Here is a 19385-nt window from a genome sequence, read left to right as displayed (position 1 = left end):
TCTCCACTAAATCCCAGTCTCCTATCTCAACTGCTTTCCTTTTAGCATATTCCCAACACTGAAAAGAATCAGGAACAGATTAACATTATCAGAAGGCCAAGCTTTTGAAACACCAAGCTTATTTCTACTACCAGTTCTACGAAGCTTATCTCTATTACCAGTTTTACAGCAAACAGAAGTATGCATTAATTCAGACCATTTAACCCCTGTAATTTCCTCATGGTCACTATCAGAATCAGAAAACAAAGGAGGAGAAAGAGTTAATATTTCCATGTGTTCATGCAGTTCAGAGTCAGAGTCAAGCAAAGGAGTGGATGGCTCAATTTGTTTCTTTTTTAAAAGGTCATCTTAGCTGGCTGCTGTGCCGAGGACTCAGAGTTAGATTTAACATTAAGTTCAGCTAGTCGCTCTACAGGGGAGGGGTACGTGGATTTGAAGCCTTTTGCAGACAAACACGAAGAAGCCTTATCAACTTTTCCTGTAGCAACAGACCCAGCAACTGTCCCTGCAGAAAAAATCCCAGCAGAACACTCAGGCTGAGCTTCTCCCCTTTGCTGCTCCCCAGCAGCTTCAAGTTCCTCCTCCAGGTCTTTCTTGTCCTGCTCTGCTTTCCACTCCTTTAAGGTTTTATAAAGCAACCTCCAAGTAGGAGATAAATCTGCAGCTGCTTTATCCCCATTCTGAATTACTTCCAGAGTTTTTCTCCAACTTCTTTCCAAGCTCTAACACTAAAAGCAGTAGTTACATCAGTCTTAAAATTTTGAGACTTTGCCCATATTAAAATACTACGCAGAGCATAGTCCGTTGTTTTAACTCCTTTTCTTTTTAAGGAAGTTTTCCATGTAGATAAAACAATCTGTCCTTTGCTTGTTAAATTATTTCGCATTTTTCCCAGTGGCTCACCTTTTTTCCAGGTGTCAGAATCAGGTCTGGACTGGCAGCTGCTCCCCGCTGCTCTCAGCTTCGCTGGGCTCCGGCCTCGCTGTCCCTCGCCTGGCAGCTCCATCAAATCAGGGTAGCACCAAATGTCACCGTTGGGCCAGATGTGACACACACATGTGACCAAGGTCCAGGAAGAAAAAAAGTTTTTATTCTGCATTTTCACAGGAGGGTGAACGTGTTTTTCACATTTAGGAATGGTTTAAGTTTTTTCACTTTTCATGGGAGGAAGTTTTGAAGAGCTGCAAGTGGCTAATCTGCCTGCAACAAGGACCATTCCACGGGCTCTTGTCAACTTTCCCAACACATCTGCTGCAGCTCATGGAGGGTGAAGCCCTGGAGGCTCCTTAGGGGCGGTTATGGATGATTGCAGGCAGAGTCTCGATGCCCTGGATCAGCGGTGCCCCCTCCTGGGAACCCCCACGTTTTCCAGTTTCTGTGAACCTGCCTGTGAAAAACACATTCACTCTCCCGTGAAAATGCAGAAAGTTTAATAAAGGACAGTGGGAGACCAGGACCATGGAGCAAAGGTTATTATGGCCAGGTGCATCTTGGCACTCAGCCAGGAGCACCCTGTTCCCTTCAGGGATCCCCCTGAAATACCTTTTCCCTTACACCAGCCTGTTGCATATTCATAGACCCTCATGCATATCCATAAACTACTTTACATACTGCAGGAACTGTTCTACATGTCCCCTCCTTGGGTCTGCCTTTTCAGAGCATGTGTGTTTCTTGGCTGGGGTTTTGGCTCCTTCTCTTTATCACCTCCAGGTTTTGGGCCTTGGTCCACTCTGCCTTCAGACGGGGAGTGCTGATAGTTGGCAGATCTGTACAGGTGTCCTCATCCCGTGTGCACTGGATGTTATCCCATCCCAGCAGGCGTTTTAACACAAGCAGCTATTTCACTGAGCTTAATTAACAACAGAAATAAAAACTATATAACAAAGTTATTTTAAAAATGGTCCCAGACCATATTTGATCCCTGACAAGTTGATCCCAGTCTGTATGGTCCTGATCCATAGGGTCCCAGTCCCTAGGATCCCAGTCAAGTTGATCCCAGTCCATATTTATCCCACTCCAGGCTATCCCGATCTGGAGGGTTTTGATCCGAAGAATCCCAGTCCACGTGATCCCCATCCATGTGATCCCATCCCATATTTGATCCCAGTCCAGTTAATCCCAGTCTGTGTGGTCCTGATCCATATGGTCCCACTCTGTGCAGCCCAACCCACAGGATCCCAACCATATTTGATCCCAGTCTGTGTGGTCCTGCACACACTTCCAGGATCTGGAATTCCAGTTCCAAAGCAGGAAAAAATGTTCCTGCCCTTGAAATTCCCTCCTGTCACCTCAAAAATTTAGAATGAAATTATAAATAAATAAATATAATTAAAATTAAATAGTTATAATGAAAATGAATTCAACTTTTACTTACAATACTCCAATAATGATACAACCCAAAACAGCAATAACTATTACTATAACATCACCAGTAACTATAAATAAATTATATACCAAGAAATAACTCTTGAAAGTTTTAACTCGATGACTAATGTACTTCAGATAAAAAATATCTAAAAAAAATAACATGCAATCTAACACACCTTAGTAAAACAATTCATATTATAAATATACTAAACACAAAACCAAACACCACTATAAATCTCACAAATTTTACCCAAACCATTAAACTTTAATACCATCCTTAACTACTCAAAAAAATTAAAATTACTTTTCAAAAATTTAATTGCAGGTGGGTTGTTTCATTTGAATATTGGTTTTTGGATTGTTTGGGTTAGATGACTTAAAAAATTGGATCTTTATAGGAATTGAATCAGCTGAGGTGGCACTCTGCAAACAGAACTGACTGAGAATGAATGGGACAGAAATCAGTAACTCTGAAAGTTTTATTTGCTATCAAATACATCCCACACACCCAGCCCCATGCAATCCCCATCCCACCACTCCAAATTGGGATCCCACTTCTCCCAATCCTTTCCCAAACCCAACTCACCCTGGCAGCTGTGGAATGGAGTGAGTTTGGCCTGGGATTGAGTGTTTTTGACAAGGGAACAAGAAATTTGAGCTGCTATGGTGCCTTTATGGGTTAAAATTCAGTTGTTTTCAGTGGGATTTGAGTGGTTTTGAGGTGACAGATCGATCCCTCTTGGCTTTTGGAGTGCAAAGAGATGGAGAACACTGCCCAAAATCCTCCCAGAACCCACAAATCCTCCAGAATTGTTGCAGATGAGTTCATGGTGTCCACGGAGGCTGCAGCTGCCGGTGCCGGGAACAAACGAGACAGGTCTTGGTTTCAGAGAGCTCCAGAATCCATTTCTGACCCCAAAAGACAGGGCAAAGGCAGGGCCTGGGGTTTTTATAGGGAATCCCAGGGGTGGAGTTGGGGTTTGGGCCAGGGGAGGAGTTCTTAGCAACATAAGAAGGGTGAGATCAAATTCCCGCCTTTTAGCAACAGGGGCACTCCACACAGAATGTGTCCCCAAATCCTAAATTCCTCCTCAAACACCTGAGAAATGGTGGGACTTCAGATATATTTGATCAATTTCCTTCATTTAGCCTGTTTTGGGAGTTTTTAAGGGATGAAGATGAGGCACAAGAAAATTGAGGCCAGACCAACAGGAGAAGCAGTGAGGTGTGCTCCCAGCATGGATCACAGGGAATGTGGGTGACCAGGGCTGTGCCCAAAGTGGTTCCTGCAGTGGGGGATGGAGCTGGAGCAGCGCACGAAGCTCTTCCCGCACTCGGGCACTCGCAGGGCTTCCCTTAGTGGTGCCTCCGTTGGTGTCGGGTCAAGTGAGAGCTGCTGGAGAAGCTCTTCCCACACTGGGGACACTCGTAGGGCCTCTCCCCAGTGTGGATGCGCCGGTGGGTGATGAGGGTGGAGTTCTGCCTGAATCCCTTCCCGCAGTCAGGGCAGTGGAAGGGCCTCTCCTCCGTGTGAATCTGATAGTGCCGGAGGAGATAGGAGCTGGTCTGAAACCTCTTCCTGCATTTATCACACTCGTAGGGCCTCTCCCCAGTGTGGGTTCTCTGGTGGAGGATCAGTTTGGAACTGCGGCCGAAGCTCTTCCCACATCCCCCACGCTTGTAGGGCCTCTCCCCAGTGTGGGTCCTCTGGTGGCTGATAAGGGTGGAGCTCTGCCTGAAGCTCTTCCCACATTCCCCACACTCGTGGGGTCTCTCCCCAGTGTGGATTTGTCGGTGCCTGACAAGATGGGTGTTTCGCCTGAAGCCCTGCCCGCAGTCAGGGCAGCGGAAGGGCCTCTCCTCTGTGTGTGTGCACTGGTGTTTGAGGAGATCAGAGCTGGTGTGAAACCTCTTCCTGCATTGATCACACTCGTAGGGCCGTTCCCCGGTGTGGATCCTCTGGTGCAGGATCAGGCTGGAGTTCCACCTGAAGCTCTTCCCACACTCCTCACACATATGGGGCTTCTCCCCATCACAGACCTGCTCATGGAGCACCAGCTCTGAGCTCTGGCTCCATCTCCGGCCGCCTTCCTGGCCCAGGCTGGCTCTTTCCCCCTCAGATCCCTGTGATCTGCGTTTGCAGCCCCTCCTCCTGCGGGATCTCCGGGGCTTTTCCTCCTCGTTGGGTTCCTGCGCCGTGGAGCCGCTCAAAACGGCCTCTGCCACCAGGTTCTGCCCCGGGGATTTGTCCTCCCTGCTCTCCATGCTCAGCTCCTGCTCTGGGGGAGGAAGGACAAGGACAGGATGGGATTTGCCTCTGTGTCACAGGCAAGGGAATGGAGATCCCCCCAGGGCTGTCCTGCAGCCGGGGCTGTGCTGGGCTGGGAGATGGAGCAGCACAGAGGGGAAAGGGGCACTGACTTCCTCCTCACCTGCCTCAGTGTCCCGGGGCATCTTCCTCTTCCTCACAGCCTCCCAGGGGTGGGCAATGGGAAATCCTGCTGTGGGGAAAACAAGGGATGAGATGTTTGTAGGAGTCGGGGGTAGGACGGTCGGGAGGGACGGAGACCAGAGATCTCTGCAGCCAGGTCGGGGAACTTGGGGTTCATTGCCAAGGGCCTGGGCACAGGGGCCCTGCTGGGAGCTGCCAGCCACAGCTCAGAGCAGGCCCGAGAGAAGGGAGTGGGAGAGAGGATGAGAGGGTGAGAGAGGAAGAGGGCAAGAGCAGAAGAGAGTAAGGTTCCTGTTACAGCACAATAAATCTTCTCCTGTGTTGAATATTCTATTTCTCACTCACCAATCCAGTGGAAGATACAAATCCTATAGCATTTACATACAGCCTATAGGAATCATTACATCACCAAACCGTGTTACATTTTAAACCCTGCAAACTCCTCTTTGGACCCCTTCTGCTGAGCTAGCAGGGTCTGCGCTGGCCCCTGGACCTGTCTGCAAGCAGAGGGAATTCTTTCATCACAAGGGGATTACCTTCCATTGTTTTCCAGTTGTTCAGTAACTAAGGTATCTCAAAGCTTGCTTTCATTTCAATCCTGCACATACTTCCTACATTCTCAAAATCTTTTGCCAGACAATCAGATTTATAAGGCTTTCCTGTTTCATCTTCCCCCACAAACGCTGAGTTTGAAGGTCCCACTGCCCAAGTCTGTCTCTACAAGTCCCCGGCCATCTGGGCTCCACAAAAACCTCCCAAACACCAAGATTCTGACCTGAAAAAGCCTCCCAGGAGTTCCCGGTCCCTGGTCCCTCCACTCTGGTGTTCAGGGTTCCCCCCTGTCCCAGCTGCCGGGGTCACACTTGGATTGGGGGTCCGCCTTCTCCTCGGTGCCCGCCTGCCCAGGCTGCTGGCAGTCCCAGCAATCCCAAAAGCTCCCCCCTCTCCGCTCTCCCCATTTCGGGATGCCGGGGCTCTTTGGGCTCCCGGGCTCCCTTCTCCCCTCATTCTCTGCTCTGGGCTGCAGCGGCTCCAAGGAGTCCCCCCTGCCCCTCTCCAGCCTCTTGAGGGTCCCGCCAACGGCGGCGCTCCCCCCTCTCTGGGCTCCCCACTTTGGGCTCCTGGGGGACACAGGGCTCTGCTCCTCCAGGCTGCCTCTGCCGCCAGCCGCCACCGCCACCCCCGATGTCCCCTCCAAGGGGCCTTTTCTGCTCAGCCTTGGACTTCTCCATTCTCCAAACATCCCCCAAAAAACCCAACCCAGGCACCCCCCGGGATATCTGGGCCAAGCTCCCCCTCCCCGCTCACCTGCGCTATAGGGGGGGGCGATGATCCCACAGGTGGGGGCTGCGAATTCAGGCAGGGCTCGAGCGCGTGGTTCCGGCTGATCAGCCTTGATCCGCCTTTGTCCCTCCTCTTCCTCCCGCTCCTCCTCTTCCATCCCCTCTCCTGCTCCTCTTCCTCTGTCTTATCCCCACCTCCTTCTCCTCCTTCTATCGCTGCTCTCTCTCCGCCTTCATCCCTCCTACTCCATCCCTTCTCCCCCTCCTCCTCCCAAACCCCTCGTTCTCTCCCTCCATCCCTGCCCTTCCCTCCCTCCTCCTCCTCCTCCAGCAGCCCCGACCCCCTCGGTGCCCCGTTCCCGAAGCCCGAAGCCCGCGGCTGGAGCGGGGATGGAGTCGGGACAGGTCGGGATGGGCAGCGCGGGGCTCTCGGCTGCTCCCAGCCGCTGCGGGCGGGGGGAACCCGGCCCGGGCCAAAGGAGAGGCAAACTGGGTAAACTGGGGGCTGCACATCCAAACTGGGCCGTGCTGGGGACCCTGCCTGGGCACTGCCAGCCCTTGGGGTTCCTCTCGGCACCTCCGGGAGGGGGGAATACACCCAGGGCTGGGGGATCCCAGCAGTGGCAGCGCTGCCAGGGACTGGGCTGGACTGGGATGGTACTGGGAGTGACCGGGGCTGTACTGGTTTGGTACTGACATCATACTGGGATCCTACTGGGAGTGACTGGGGCTGTGCTGGGTTTGTATTGACATCATACTGGGATGGTACTGGGAGTGACCGGGGCTGTACTGGTTTGGTACTGACATCATACTGGGATCGTACTGGGAGTGACTGGGACTGTGCTGGGTTTCTATTCAGACATTCATGCTGTGGTCATACTGCCATGCCAGGGCAGACTGTGATCACACTGATGGACACTGGGATGACACTGGGATCATACTGGGAATGGCTACAATCATACTGGGAGTAGAGAGGTTGTGATTGGACCCCCACTGAGGGTTACTGGGAGCTCGCAGACCCATACTGGTACTAAGTCTGGATATAAGTAAAGGAACTGGGATCAACTGGGAGACAACTGTGGTCTAGTGAACCGTACTGAGAGAAATGGGAGTGCCTGGCAATGACTGCAAGAATGCTGAAGACAACTGGGATATACTGGGAGGGTCTCAGACCACACGGGTGGTGACTGGGACCAGACTGGGAGTGACTGGGAATGTGCTGGGGGAACTGGGAAAACGCTGGGGGCAAGTGGAAGTGACTGGGGTGCTGCTGGAGGACTGGGATCATACTGGGAGTGCAAACGACAATGCTGGGGATTAACTGGGAGAACTGGGAATGCGCTGGATGAAACTGGGAGGAACTGCGAGCAAATGGGGCCCTGCTGGGAGCAAATTCCATCATCATAGGGAAGGACTGGGAGTTACTGGGCTCATACTGGGAGTTACTGGGCTCATACTGGGAGTGCTGAAGAAACTGCAAGCACACGGGAGGTACAAGAGGGCTCACACTGGGAGCAGCCACTGACAGCTCTGGGACCCCCAAAAACACCTCCCGGGAACCCCCCGATGTCCCCCGAGGGGCATCTGTGGCTCGGCTTTGGAGCCCTGCCAGCTCCAAACATCCCCCCCAAAAACCCCAAACCCAGCGCCCCCCGGGATCTTTGGGCCGAGCTCCCCCTCCCCGGGCACCTGAGGGATGGGGGGCGATGGTCCCGGGGCTGCGGCCATTCAGCGCAGTGCCATGAGATTCTCCTTCTCTTCTGCTGTGGCCGTTTGGCCTCTTCCTCCCTCCCTCCTCTTCCTCCCCCGGTTCAGAAAGGCCGAATCGTGAGGGTAAAGGGGCGAGGAGAGGGCGGGAACCGTGAGGGGAAAGGGGCGAGGAAAGGGCGGAACCGTGAGGGGAAAGGGAGCGAGGAAAGGGCGGAACCGTGAGGGGAAAGGGAGGCGAGGAAAGGGCGGAACCGTGAGGGGAAAGGGGCGAGGAAAGGGCGGAACCGTGAGGGGAAAGGGGCGAGGAAAGGGCGGGAACCGTGAGGGGAAAGGGGGCGAGGAAAGGGTGGAACCGAGAGGGGAAAGGGAGCGAGGAAATGGCGGAACCGTGAGGGGAAAGGGGCGGGCTCAGGCCAAGGGCGGCAGCTCTGAGGGGACACTCTGGCAGGCGGCACTCTGCAAACAGAACTGCACCGGACTGAACATGAACGGGAAAGAAATCATCCACCGCTCCAAATTGGGATCCAACTTCTCCCAGTCTCCTCCCAATCCCATCTCACTCTGCTGGCTGTGGAATCGAGTGAGTTTGGCGTAGGATTGAGTTTTTTTGAGGTGGATTGAGCCCTTTTGAGAAAAGACTGAGCTGTTTTCAGTGGGATTAGTGTCGTTTTGAGGTGACAGATGAATCCCTCTTGGCTTTTGGATTGCAAAGAGACCGAGAAGAGAAAGAAATTAAGGCCAAAGCAAAAGAAGAAGCAGCGAGGTGTGTTCCCAACATGGATCACAGGGAATGTGGGTGACCAGGGCTGTGCCCAAAGTGGTTCCTGCAGTGGGGGATGGAGCTGGAGCAGCGCACGAAGCTCTTCCCGCACTCGGGGCACTCGTAGGGCCTCTCCCCAGTGTGGATGCGCCAGTGGTCCCTCCCAGTTCCCCAGTTTCCCGTTCCCAGTTTCCGCCCATCTCCTCCCAGTTCCCTCCAGTCCCTCCCAGTTCTCCAGTTTTCCATCCCCAGTCGCTCCCAGTGCTCCCAGTCGCTCCCAATCCCTCCTAATCCCCATCCCAGTTCCCTCCCAGTTTGATCCCAGTCCCCTCCCAGACCCTCCCAGTGCTCCCAGTTCACTCCCAGTTGCCCCAGTACCGGCCATGGTCGCTGCCTGGCTCACTCTGCCCACGGGCACCAGGCGCCCCTGGCCCTGCCTGCCGCCCTTTGGGGGGGCACAGGGTGAGAGACCCCCCCCCCCCAAATGCCGCACCCCCAAATCTGGGACACCGAAAAATCCAGGACAGCCCACAATCTGGGACCCCCAAATCTGAGACCACCCAAAATCGTGGATGCCCCCAAAATCCGGGACCCCAAAATCAGGGACACCCCAAAATCTCAAACCCCTAAAATCTGGGACCCCCCAAATCTGGGACATCCCAAAATCCGGGACACCCCAAAATCTGGAACCCCCCAAATTCGGGACCTGCCAAAATTGGGATATCCCGAATCGGGAACCTCCAAAATCCGGGACCCCCCCAAAAATACTGGGCTCCCCCAAAATATGGGGCCACCCCCAAAACCTGTGACCCCCCAAAAAATCCGGAACCCCCAAAATCAGGAACCGCCAAAATTCAGGACACCCAAAATTCGGGACCCACCCAAATCCGAGACATCCCAAAATCGGGGACACCCCAAAAATCTGGAAGCCGCAAAATTCGGGATCCCCAAAAATCTGGGACATTCGAATTCCGGGACATCCCAAAATCCAAGACCCCCAAAATCCGGGACCCCCCAAAATCCAGGACCCTAAAATTGAGGACCCAAAATCCAGGACTCCCCAAAACCCGGGGACCCCCAAAATCCTGGACCCCCAAAATTCGGGACCAGCCAAAATCAGGGACCCCAAAATCCGGGACACCCCAAAATCCGGGACACCCCAAAATCCGGGACCCCCTCTATATCCAGCAGCCCCCCAAAAAGGTCCGGGAACCCCCAAAATTCCAGGACCACCCTCAAATATCGCAGCCCCCCAAAAAAGGGGCTGGGATCCCTCCCCAAAAAAGACCTGGAACCCCTCCCCAAAAACCTGGACCCCCAAAAATCCCGGGACCCCCCAAAATCCGGGACCACCCAAAATCCCGGGACCCCCCCAAATAGCGGGACCCCCCCCCAAATTCTGGGACCCCCCTCAAAAAGGAGCCGGGACCCCCCCAATTCACTGACCTGGTTTTGGGGGGGGTCCCGGCTGTTTTTGGGGGGGTCCCCTTTTTAGAGGTGTCCCCGTTTTTGGGGAGATCAGGACTGAGCCCCCCCAGGGCCCCCCCCGAGCGGTGAAAGGGCCGGGGGGACCCCCGGGACAGGAGGAGCATGGGGGGGGCACCGGGATTTGGGGGGCAAAGGGGGGTTTCGGGGGGCTCAAGGGGATTTGGGGGGCTCAGGGGGATTTGGGGGGCACTGGGATTTGGGGGGCTCAGGGGGATTTTGGGGGCAGGGGATTTGGGGTGCAAAGGGGATTTGGGGGTTCGGGGGGGGCAGGAACGAATTTCGGGCGGGGGCTCAGGGAATTTGAGGGTTTGGGGGTCACCGGGATTTGGGGAGTTCAGGTAATTTGGGGGGGCATAGAGGATTTGGGGGGGTTTGAAGGTCGGGGGGGCTCCGAGAAGGATTTCTGGGGGGGTCTCGGGAGGGATTTTGGGGTGTTTCGGGGTGGTTTTGGGGGGTTCTGGAGGGGAATTTGGGGCAGTCTCAGGGAGAATTTTGGGGGGTCACTGGAAGGGTTTGGGGGGCTCTTGGGGGGATTTTGGTGGGGTCTCGAGGTGCGTTTGGGGGGGTCAGGAGGATTCGGGGGGGATTTTTGGGGTTATTTTGGGGGAGTGGTCTCAGGGGGATTTTCGCGAGGCTCAGGAGGGTTCGGGGGGGAATTTGGGGTTATTTTGGGGGAGGTGGTCTCAGGGGGATTTTCGCGAGGCTCAGAAGAGTTCGGGAGGGATTTTTGGGGTATTTAAGGGCGGGTTTGGGGGGTCAGGGAGGGATTTTTGGGGTTATTTTGGGGGGGGGGGTCCCGGGGTGGGTTGGGGAGGGGGTCTCGGGGGCATTTTGGGGGGATTTTGAGGGGGTGTTTTGGGGTTTTGGGGACCCCTCCTCACCGATCAGCTGGGCCCAGTGGGCTCGGTGATCCCAGCGGGGATTCTGGGGGGATTTTGGGGCTCCCGGGGGGTCCCCGCTCGGCTCCGTTCCCGCGCTCCCCGCGTGCCCTTGCGCCGCTTCCGGGTCTGAAGGCCCCGCCCCCAGCCCCGCCCCTTCCCAACCGCAGCCAATCAGAGGCTGGCTGTTCCCGCAGACCACGCCCACTGGTGAGGCAGCGCCCCCTGGCGGATCCGAGGAAAAGCGACGGGACCCCTCCCCAAAATGGGGGGGATGGAGCCTCCCAAAAATCCTGAAACTGCCCAGAACCCCCAAAAACCCCTGAAAAACCCCAAATCCCCCCAAAACCCAACGAATTCCCTCAAATTCACCTCAAATTTTCCCAAAAAATCTCCTCCAAACAATTCCATTTTTTATTTTGGGGAGGGGTCTTCAGGAGGTTTTAATTTGGGGAGGAGTCTGCGGCGGGGGGTGCAGCCCTAAATCCCCCCAAAACCTCCCCAAGATCCCAAATAACCACAATAAAAAGCAAAAAGATCCCAAAAATTCCCAAGACGCCCCAAAACCTCCCAAAATTGTCCCAAAACCACCCCAAACCTTTCCATTTTTTTCCCCAAAACCTCTCCGAAATCTCCCCCAAAATCCCCCCAAAATGCCCCCAAAAAACCCCAAAGAGCCCATTAAATTTCCAAAAATAAAAAACCCCAAAATCCCCCCAAAAATCCCCAGAAGCCCCCAAAAAACCTCCCAACACCCTCAAAAATCACCAAAAAAGCCTCAAAAACCATCAGCGCCCCAAAAAAATCCCCCAGAAAAACCCTAAAAACCCCAAAAAATCATCAAAAAATCACAAAAAAAATCAGTTTTTATTGTGGGGAGGGGTCTTCACTGTGTTCAATTTGGGGAGGGGTCGGCAGGGGGTGCAGGAGCACGGCGCGGCCCTGCAGTGCCGTGGCCAGGCAGCCAGGGGGCAGCAGGAATCCGCCCCCGCAGCGCTGCGGGCTCACCTCCCCCAGAGACCCCTGAGACCCCCCAAAATCCCCCCAAATCACCCCAAAACCTCCTCAAGATCCCAAAGAAACACAAGAAAAGGCAGAAGGAGCCCAAAAAATCCCCCAAACCACCTCCAAGACCACCCAAAACCTCCCCAAATTGATCTAAAACCACCCAAGAAACCTCCCCAAGACCACTCTAAAACCTCCCCAAAAGCCCCCAAAAAAACCCCAAATCTCCTGAAAAACCCCCTAAAATCCCCCAAATCTTCCTCAAAACCCCTCTCACAGCCTCCCCAAGACCCCCAAAAATCCCCCCAAAATACCCCAAAAAAACCCAAAAAACCCCCAAACCCCCCAAAAAAATCACCAAAAAAAAAAAAAAAAAAACCACCCCAAAAATCACAAAAAATCACCCAAAAAATCACAAAAAAATTTTCCATTTTTTATTGTGAGGAGGGGTCTTCAGTGTGTTTAATGTGGGGAGGGGTCTCCCCCAGGGGGTGCAGGAGCACGGCGCGGCCCTGCAGTCCCTGGGCCAGGCCGCCAGGGGGCAGCAGGAATCCGCCCCCGCAGCGCTGCGAGCTCAGCTCCCCCTGCTGGGCCTTGCTGGCCGCGAGCGCCCCCAGCGGCCACAGCTGCGGCCGGGGGCTCTTCCCCTGCAGGGCCAGCAGCGGCAGCCCCGCCCCCCACCGAGACCCCAGACCCAATTCGGGGCAGCAGGGACCCCTGACCCACATGGAGACCCCAGACCCAGTTCGGGGGCAGCAGGGACGCCAGACCCACATGGAGACCCCAGACCAAATTCAGGATTGCTCAGGACTCCCGACTCACATGGAGACCCCAGACCCAATTCAGAATCACTTGGGACTCCCACCCCAGAAGGAGACCCCAGACCCAATTTGAGATTGCTCAGGACCCCAGGCTCAATTGGAGACCCCAGACCCAATTTGGGCTCAGTCGGGACTCCCGACCCAAATGGAGACCCCAGACCCAATTTTGGATCCTCGAGCCAGTTCAGGACCCCAGACTCAATTAGAGACCCCAGACCCAATTCGGGCCCACTTGGTACCCCCAACCCAATTGGAGACCCCAGACTCAAATCTCACAGCCCTTTCTCCAATTGGGAGCCCCCAGACTCAAATTGAGAGCCCCCTTGGCCTGAGACCCCCTCCCCACATTGGGAGCCCCCAGACCCAAACTGGGAGCCCCCAGACTCTAAATTGGGGGACCCCTCAGTTTGAGACCCCTCCCCAAATTGGGAACCCCCAGACACAAATTGGGAGCCCCCAGACCCAAACCAAGACCCCTGCCCCAAATCCCGCAGCCCTTCCTGGCACTGAGACCCCTCCCCAAACTGAGGCCCCTTATCAATTAAGGACCCCAGAAACCCAAAGGAGAAGCCCCCAGACCCATTTTGGGAGCCCCCAGTCCCAAATCCCGGGACATGGAAGATATTGGGGATCTCAGGGTCCCTCTGGAATTGGGGTCCCAGCGGCTCCTGGGGGGGCACGACCACGAGGAGGCCTGGAATGGGGGAGGGGGCTTCAGAGAGAGAGCTCTGGAATTGGGGAGGGGGCTTCAGAGAGAGCCCTGGAATGGGGGAGGGGGCTTCAGAGACAGAGCCCTGGAATGGGGGAGGGGGCTTCAGAGACAGAGCCCTGGAATGGGGGAGGGGGCTTCAGAGACAGAGCCCTGGAATTGGGGAGGGGGCTTCAGAGAGAGAGCCCTGGAATGGGGGAGGGGGCGTTCAGAGAGAGACCACCACCTCCCCTCCCCCCCCCCCCGGAATTGGGGAGGGGGCTCAGGGACACCCCTGGAAATGGGCATTTTCAGGGTGGTTTTTTGGGGGGATTTTGGGTGAATTTGGGGGATTTTGGGAGGATTTTTGGGGAGATTTTGGAGGGGGGTTTAGAAGGATTTTTGAGGGTTTTTGGGGGGGTTTGGGGGCGTTTTTGGGGTGGATTTTGGAGATTTTATGGGTGAATTTGGGGATGGATTTCTGGGATATTGGGGGTGATTTTAGGGGTGAATTTGGGGGATTTTGGGAAGATTTGGGGGTTTGGAGGGAGATTTTTGAGTGAATTTTGGGCATTTTAGGGGTGAATTTAAGGGATTTTGTGGGGATTCCGAGATTATTTTGGGGGGATTTTTAGGGGGATTTTGGGGTGGGTTTGGGAGTGTTTTTGGGGGTGATTTTGGAGTGTTATATGGGGACTTCTAGGGGGATTTTTGGGTGGTTTTGGGAGTGATTTGTAGGAAGAATTTTGGGGGATTTGGGGGGGATTTTGGGGTGATTTTTAGGGATTTTTTTGGGGTTTTTGGGGACCCCTCCTCACCGATCAGCAGGGCCCAGTGGGCTCGGTGACCCCAGGGAGGATTTGGGGTTTTTGGAGGGATTTTGGGGTGGTTTTTTTTGATTTTTAGGGGGATTTTGGGGTGTTTTTGGGGTTTTGGGGACCCCTCCTCACCGATCAGCAGGGCCCAGTGGGCTCGGTGCCCGCGGCGGCTGCACGGGGCGTGGTTGCTGTCCCCGTCATAGCTGGGGGGTCAAGGAACAGCAACAGGACCCCAAAGGGAGACCCCAAAACCCCAAAGAGAGACCCCAGACCCCAAATCCTCAAAGAAGGACCCCAAAACCCCAATCCAAATGCCTAGATCCCAAATGGAGCCCCCAAATCCCAAATCTGACCCCAAACCCCAAATGGAGCCCTCAGTCCCAAATCCAGACCCCAAGCCCCAAATGGAGCCCCCAGACCCCAAATCTCACAGGATACAGGACAAGCAGGAGCCGCCCCAGATCCCAAATGGAGCCCCCAGCCCCCAAATGGAGCCCCCAGCCCCCAAATCCCAGAGGATACCGGACGAGGAGGGGCCACGCCCCGAGGAGGTGCCGCAGGACCCGGCCCCGGTTGGGCCCCCCCAGCCCCCCCTGGAGCAGCTCAGCCCGGCACGGGAACAGCTCCTGGGCCAGCGAGGCCAAACGGGCGGCTAAAGGACACAAAAACATCCCATAATAATCCCAGAAACAGCCCAAAACCATCCTGAGTATCAACACAAAAACCTCACCAAAAACATCCCGAAATCACCCCAAAATATCCCATCAAACATCCTGAGAATCGCCCCAAAAACACCCCAAAACCACCCTTAAAATCACCCCAAAACCACCCCAAATTTACCCCAAAACCATCCTGAAAATCTCCCGAAAAACATCCTGAGAATCCCCCCAAAAACAACCCAAAAATATCCCAAAAATCACTCCAAAAATCACTCGAAAAAACCCCATAAACATCCTGGAAATCATCCCAAAAACACACTAAAAATATCCCAAAATCACCCCAAAACCAGCCTGAGAACCACCCCAAAACCATCCCAAAATCACCCCAAAACCATCCTGAAAATCACCCCAAAAATATCCTATACACATCCTGAGAAACACCCCAAAATTATCCCAAAACCAGCCTGAAAATCACCCCAAAAACTCCCCAAAAAATCCAGAGAATCACCCCAAAAATATCCCAAAAATCACCCCAAAAAATCCCGTAAACATCTCAAAAATATTCCAAAAACATCCTGAGGATCACCCCAAAAATATCCCAAAACCAACCTGAAAATCACCCCAAAAATATCCCAGAAACCACCCCAAAAATCCCATAAACATCCTGAGAACCACCCCAAAACCACCCCAGACCTGACCCCACAAACCCCAAAAATTACCCCAAACTCCCCCAAAATCTTCCCCAAAATCCTCCCCACCAAAACTCCCCCAAACACCTCCAGGACCCCCCAAAATTCCCCCAAAATCCCCAAAAATGCCCTAAAATCCCTCAAAACCTCCCCAAATTGACCCCAAAAATGCCTGAAAATCCCCCCCAAACCCCCCTAAATCCCCCCAAAATCTTCCCCAATCCCCCTAAATGCCCCCAAATCCCCGAAAATTCCCCCGAAATCCCGCAAACCCCATCAGGACCCCCCAAAATTCCCACCAAATCCTCCCCCAACCCCCCCAAAAATGCCCTAAAATCCCCCCAGGACCCCCCAAAATCAACCCAAACCCCTCCGGGACCCCCCAAACCCCCCCTAAAATTCCCCCTCAAAACTCCCGAAAATCCTCCAAATCTCCCCAAACCCCCCAAATCCTCCCCAAATCCCCCCAAAATCCCCCAAAACTCCCCCAGGGTCCTCCCCAAATCCCCTCAGGCACCTCAAAATCCCCCAAATCCCCCCCAAAATTCCCCAAAATCATCCCAAATGCCCCCAAAATCCTCCCCAAATCCACCTAAAAAACCCCTTCAAAACCCCCCCCAAAACCTCCCCAGGATCCCCCAAATCTTCCCCAAACCCCCCAAATCATTCCAAAAACCCCCAAAATCCCACCCAAACCCCAACCCCCCAGGGTTTGGAAGGATTGTAGAGCATTTTTGGGGCTTTCGGGGGGGAATTTGGGGGGTTTTGGGGGCAGTCTGGGGGGATTTGGGAGATTTTGGGGGGATTTGGGGGGGTTTGGGGTGATTTGGGAGGGTTTGGAGATGGGTTTGGGGGGATGTGGTAGGATTTTGAGGGAATTTGGGATATTTTGAGGGGATTTGAGGGATTTTTGTGAGTGGTTTTTGGAGTATTTGAGGAGATTTGAGTTTTTTTGGGGGGGATTTTAGGTGGATGAAGGGGGATTTTGGGGGGGAATTGGGAGGGATTTTGGGGGTGGGTTTGGGGGATTTTGGGGATTTTTGGGAGCTTTGGGGTTTTTGGGGGGATTTGGAGTTTTTTTTGGGGTCGCTTTGGGGGGATTTGGGGGAGATTTGGTTGGGTGGTTTTTGGGGGGATTCGGAGGGAATTTGGGGGGATTTTGGGGTTTTTTTAGGGTGATTTGGGGGATTTTGGAGAGGATTTTGGGGTTTTTTTCAAACTCACTGGGGCCCGTTCTGGATCAGGGGCGGCACTGGCCGGTGGAACACGAGCCAATTCCAGGGCCCCTCGAGGCTTTTTGGGGAGGGGGCTTCATGAGAGACCCCTCCCCAAAAGCTCCCAGGACCCCTCCCCAAATTCCTGCAAATTCTTCTCCAGACCCCCCTCAAACCCCCTCAAGGACCCCTCAGACCTTCACCTAACCCTCTCAAAACTCCCCAAGACCCCTCCCCAAAATCCAGCCCAGGACTCTCGAGGACACCTCAGGACCCCTCCCCAAATTCTTCCCCCGGACCCCTTCCCAAATTCACCCCTCAGGACCCCTCCCCAAAACCCCCCTCAAGGACCCCCAAATCCCCAACAAACTCCTCCAAATCGCCCCCAAACCCACCCAGACCCCTCCCAAAACCCCCCCAGGACCCCTCCCCAAATTCCCCCCCCAGGACCACTCCCCAAAACCCCTTCAGGACCCCTTCCCAAACTCCGTCCAGGACCCCTCCCCAAATCCCTCCTCAGGACCCCTTCCCAAAACCCCCCAAAGACCCCCAAATCCCCACCAAATCCCCCCCAAAATCTCCCTCCAGGCCCTCCCCAAGACCCCTCCCCAAATTCCCCTCACGACCCCTCAGGACCCCTCACCTGTCCCGGCGCCTCTTGAGGAGCTCCCGGAGCCCCCCGTCCTCTCCCAGCGCCTCCCGCAGGACCCGCCCGAGCCCGGGGGCACCGGGGGTCCCTGAGGGGGTCCCGGGGGGCGGCGGGAGGGGAGAGGGCGGCGGGGGGGGAGGGGGCGCCCGCTCCATGCCCGGCCCCGGGGTCAGGGGCGCCGCTCCGGGCTCGTCTCTGATTGGCTGGAGCGGCGCGGGGAAGGCGGGAGTTGCTGAGGGAATGCGCGCGGTGATTGGTGGGTTTGAGAAAGAGGGAGGCGGGAATTGCTGAGGGAATGCGCCGGGTGATTGGTTGGCTTGGAAAAAGGGGCGGTGATTGACAGGAGAGGAGCGAGGGAGGCGGGCATTTCTGAGGGGAGGTGCGCGGTGATTGGTTGGATCGATGTACAGAAGGCGGGAGTTGTTGCGGGAAAACAAGTCTTGATTGGTTGGTTCCAGGCAAGGGAGGCGGGAGTTGATGAGAGAAACCGAGCTGTGATTGATTGGTTTGTTTGGGGCGGGGTGGGTCGTGATTGGATGCTTTGGGGCGGGGCGCGCCGCTATTGGCTGAGAAAAGTCCGAGATTTTTAAAAGACATTCCCGGTTTTTGGGGGGAAAATCCCGGAGTTTTTGGGAAAAATTCCCGTTTCATGGAGGGGAAACATTCCCGGGTTTTTTGGGAGAACCTTCCCGGAATTTTTGACACAAATGACCCCAAATCACCCGAAAAAACCCCCCAAGTAATACCTAAAAAACCCCAAACACAATCAAATAATCCCTAAAAAAAACCCCACAAAACCCAAATAACTCCGAATAAACGCAAAACACCCCAAAAAAACCAAAGAACACAAAAAAACCCCCATGAAATAAATCCAAATAAACCCTAAGAAACCTCAAAAAAAACCAAAAAATAAACCAAAATAACCCCAAATAAACCCCCCAAACCCCTCAAAATAACTCCAATAAAATCCCAAAATACCCAAATATACCCCAAATAACCCCTTCCTCCCGTTCCCGCCCCAAAGCAGATCCTGGCCAATCACAGCGGGGGGCGCTGATGACGATCCAGTTGCTGGGCAAAAGCTGAGGACACCGGCCCGGCTCAGCGATTCCCAGCCAATCAGCGCCCGGCGCGGCGCTGACTCACCAGTTGCTAGTCAGAGCCCAGCGCCCGACAACGCAAACCAATCAGAGACAGCACGGGGTAATTTCCAGCCAATCAGAGCGTTCCTTTCTGATGACTCATCAGTTGCCAGGAGCGGAATTGCGGGGGAGGAGGTGACCCTGGGGATGGGGCCCCAAATTCAACCAAAGCGGGGTCGGGACCCCTAAAAAGGAGCAGGAGGGGCCTGGAACCCCCAAAACCAAACACGGGGAGGGGATTGGGGGAACGATGGGGAAGGGACCCCAAAATTGAGGTGAGAGGGGGTGGAACCCCCAAACAGGATGAAGTCAATTTTGTTCCTGGAATATATAAAGTGGTTTATGGATATGCAAAAGAGGCTATGAATATGCAACAGGCTGATTTATGAGGAGACAAGGACCATGGAGCAAATGTTATTATGGCCACCAAGACCACCCAATTATCTATGAGGACACCCCCTAATTAATCTGGTTTTAATTACATCAGCCTGTTGCATATTCATAGGCCCTCATGCATATCCATAACTAATTTACATATTGCAGGAGCTATTTTACATGGCCCCACCTTGGGGGTGTCTCCCCATTTCAGGAGCCTGCCTTGGAAAGGAAAATGTAAACTCCACTCCCTCTGAATACTACTACCAATAAAAATAATAATAACAACAAAAAAATTCATAATAATAATAATAATAATAAATTTTGAAATTAAGGAGCTCTCAGGCAAAGATATGGGACTAGAAATACCAGTTCTTTATTAGGAAA

The 19385-nt window shown here is 54.2% G+C and overlaps 1 protein-coding gene and 1 long non-coding RNA gene across 2 annotated transcripts in view; both read right to left on the bottom strand.

The window, feature by feature from the left end:
- Positions 1 to 2889: 2889 nt before the first annotated feature.
- LOC115484910 (zinc finger protein 239-like) overlaps positions 2890 to 19385 on the bottom strand; it is a gene marked incomplete at its 5' end in the record, with an annotated part of 63898 nt that continues 47402 nt past the window's right edge. The window contains 2 exons of the mRNA XM_050986954.1: positions 2890 to 4646; positions 4800 to 4868. Coding sequence (XP_050842911.1) covers positions 3724 to 4646; positions 4800 to 4868 — 992 coding nt within the window. The remainder of the gene's footprint in view (positions 4647 to 4799; positions 4869 to 19385) is intronic.
- On the bottom strand, positions 14828 to 17491 carry LOC108963801 (uncharacterized). The gene is made up of 3 exons (XR_007780536.1): positions 17476 to 17491; positions 16843 to 16911; positions 14828 to 14922 (listed from the first exon to the last, which is right to left on the bottom strand). It is a non-coding gene; the product is annotated as an uncharacterized LOC108963801 (long non-coding RNA).

This window comes from Serinus canaria, chromosome Z (assembly GCF_022539315.1).
Source record: "Serinus canaria isolate serCan28SL12 chromosome Z, serCan2020, whole genome shotgun sequence".
In the NCBI taxonomy this organism is placed as follows: domain Eukaryota; kingdom Metazoa; phylum Chordata; class Aves; order Passeriformes; family Fringillidae; genus Serinus; species Serinus canaria.
This window is presented reverse-complemented; position numbering and strand designations above follow the sequence as displayed.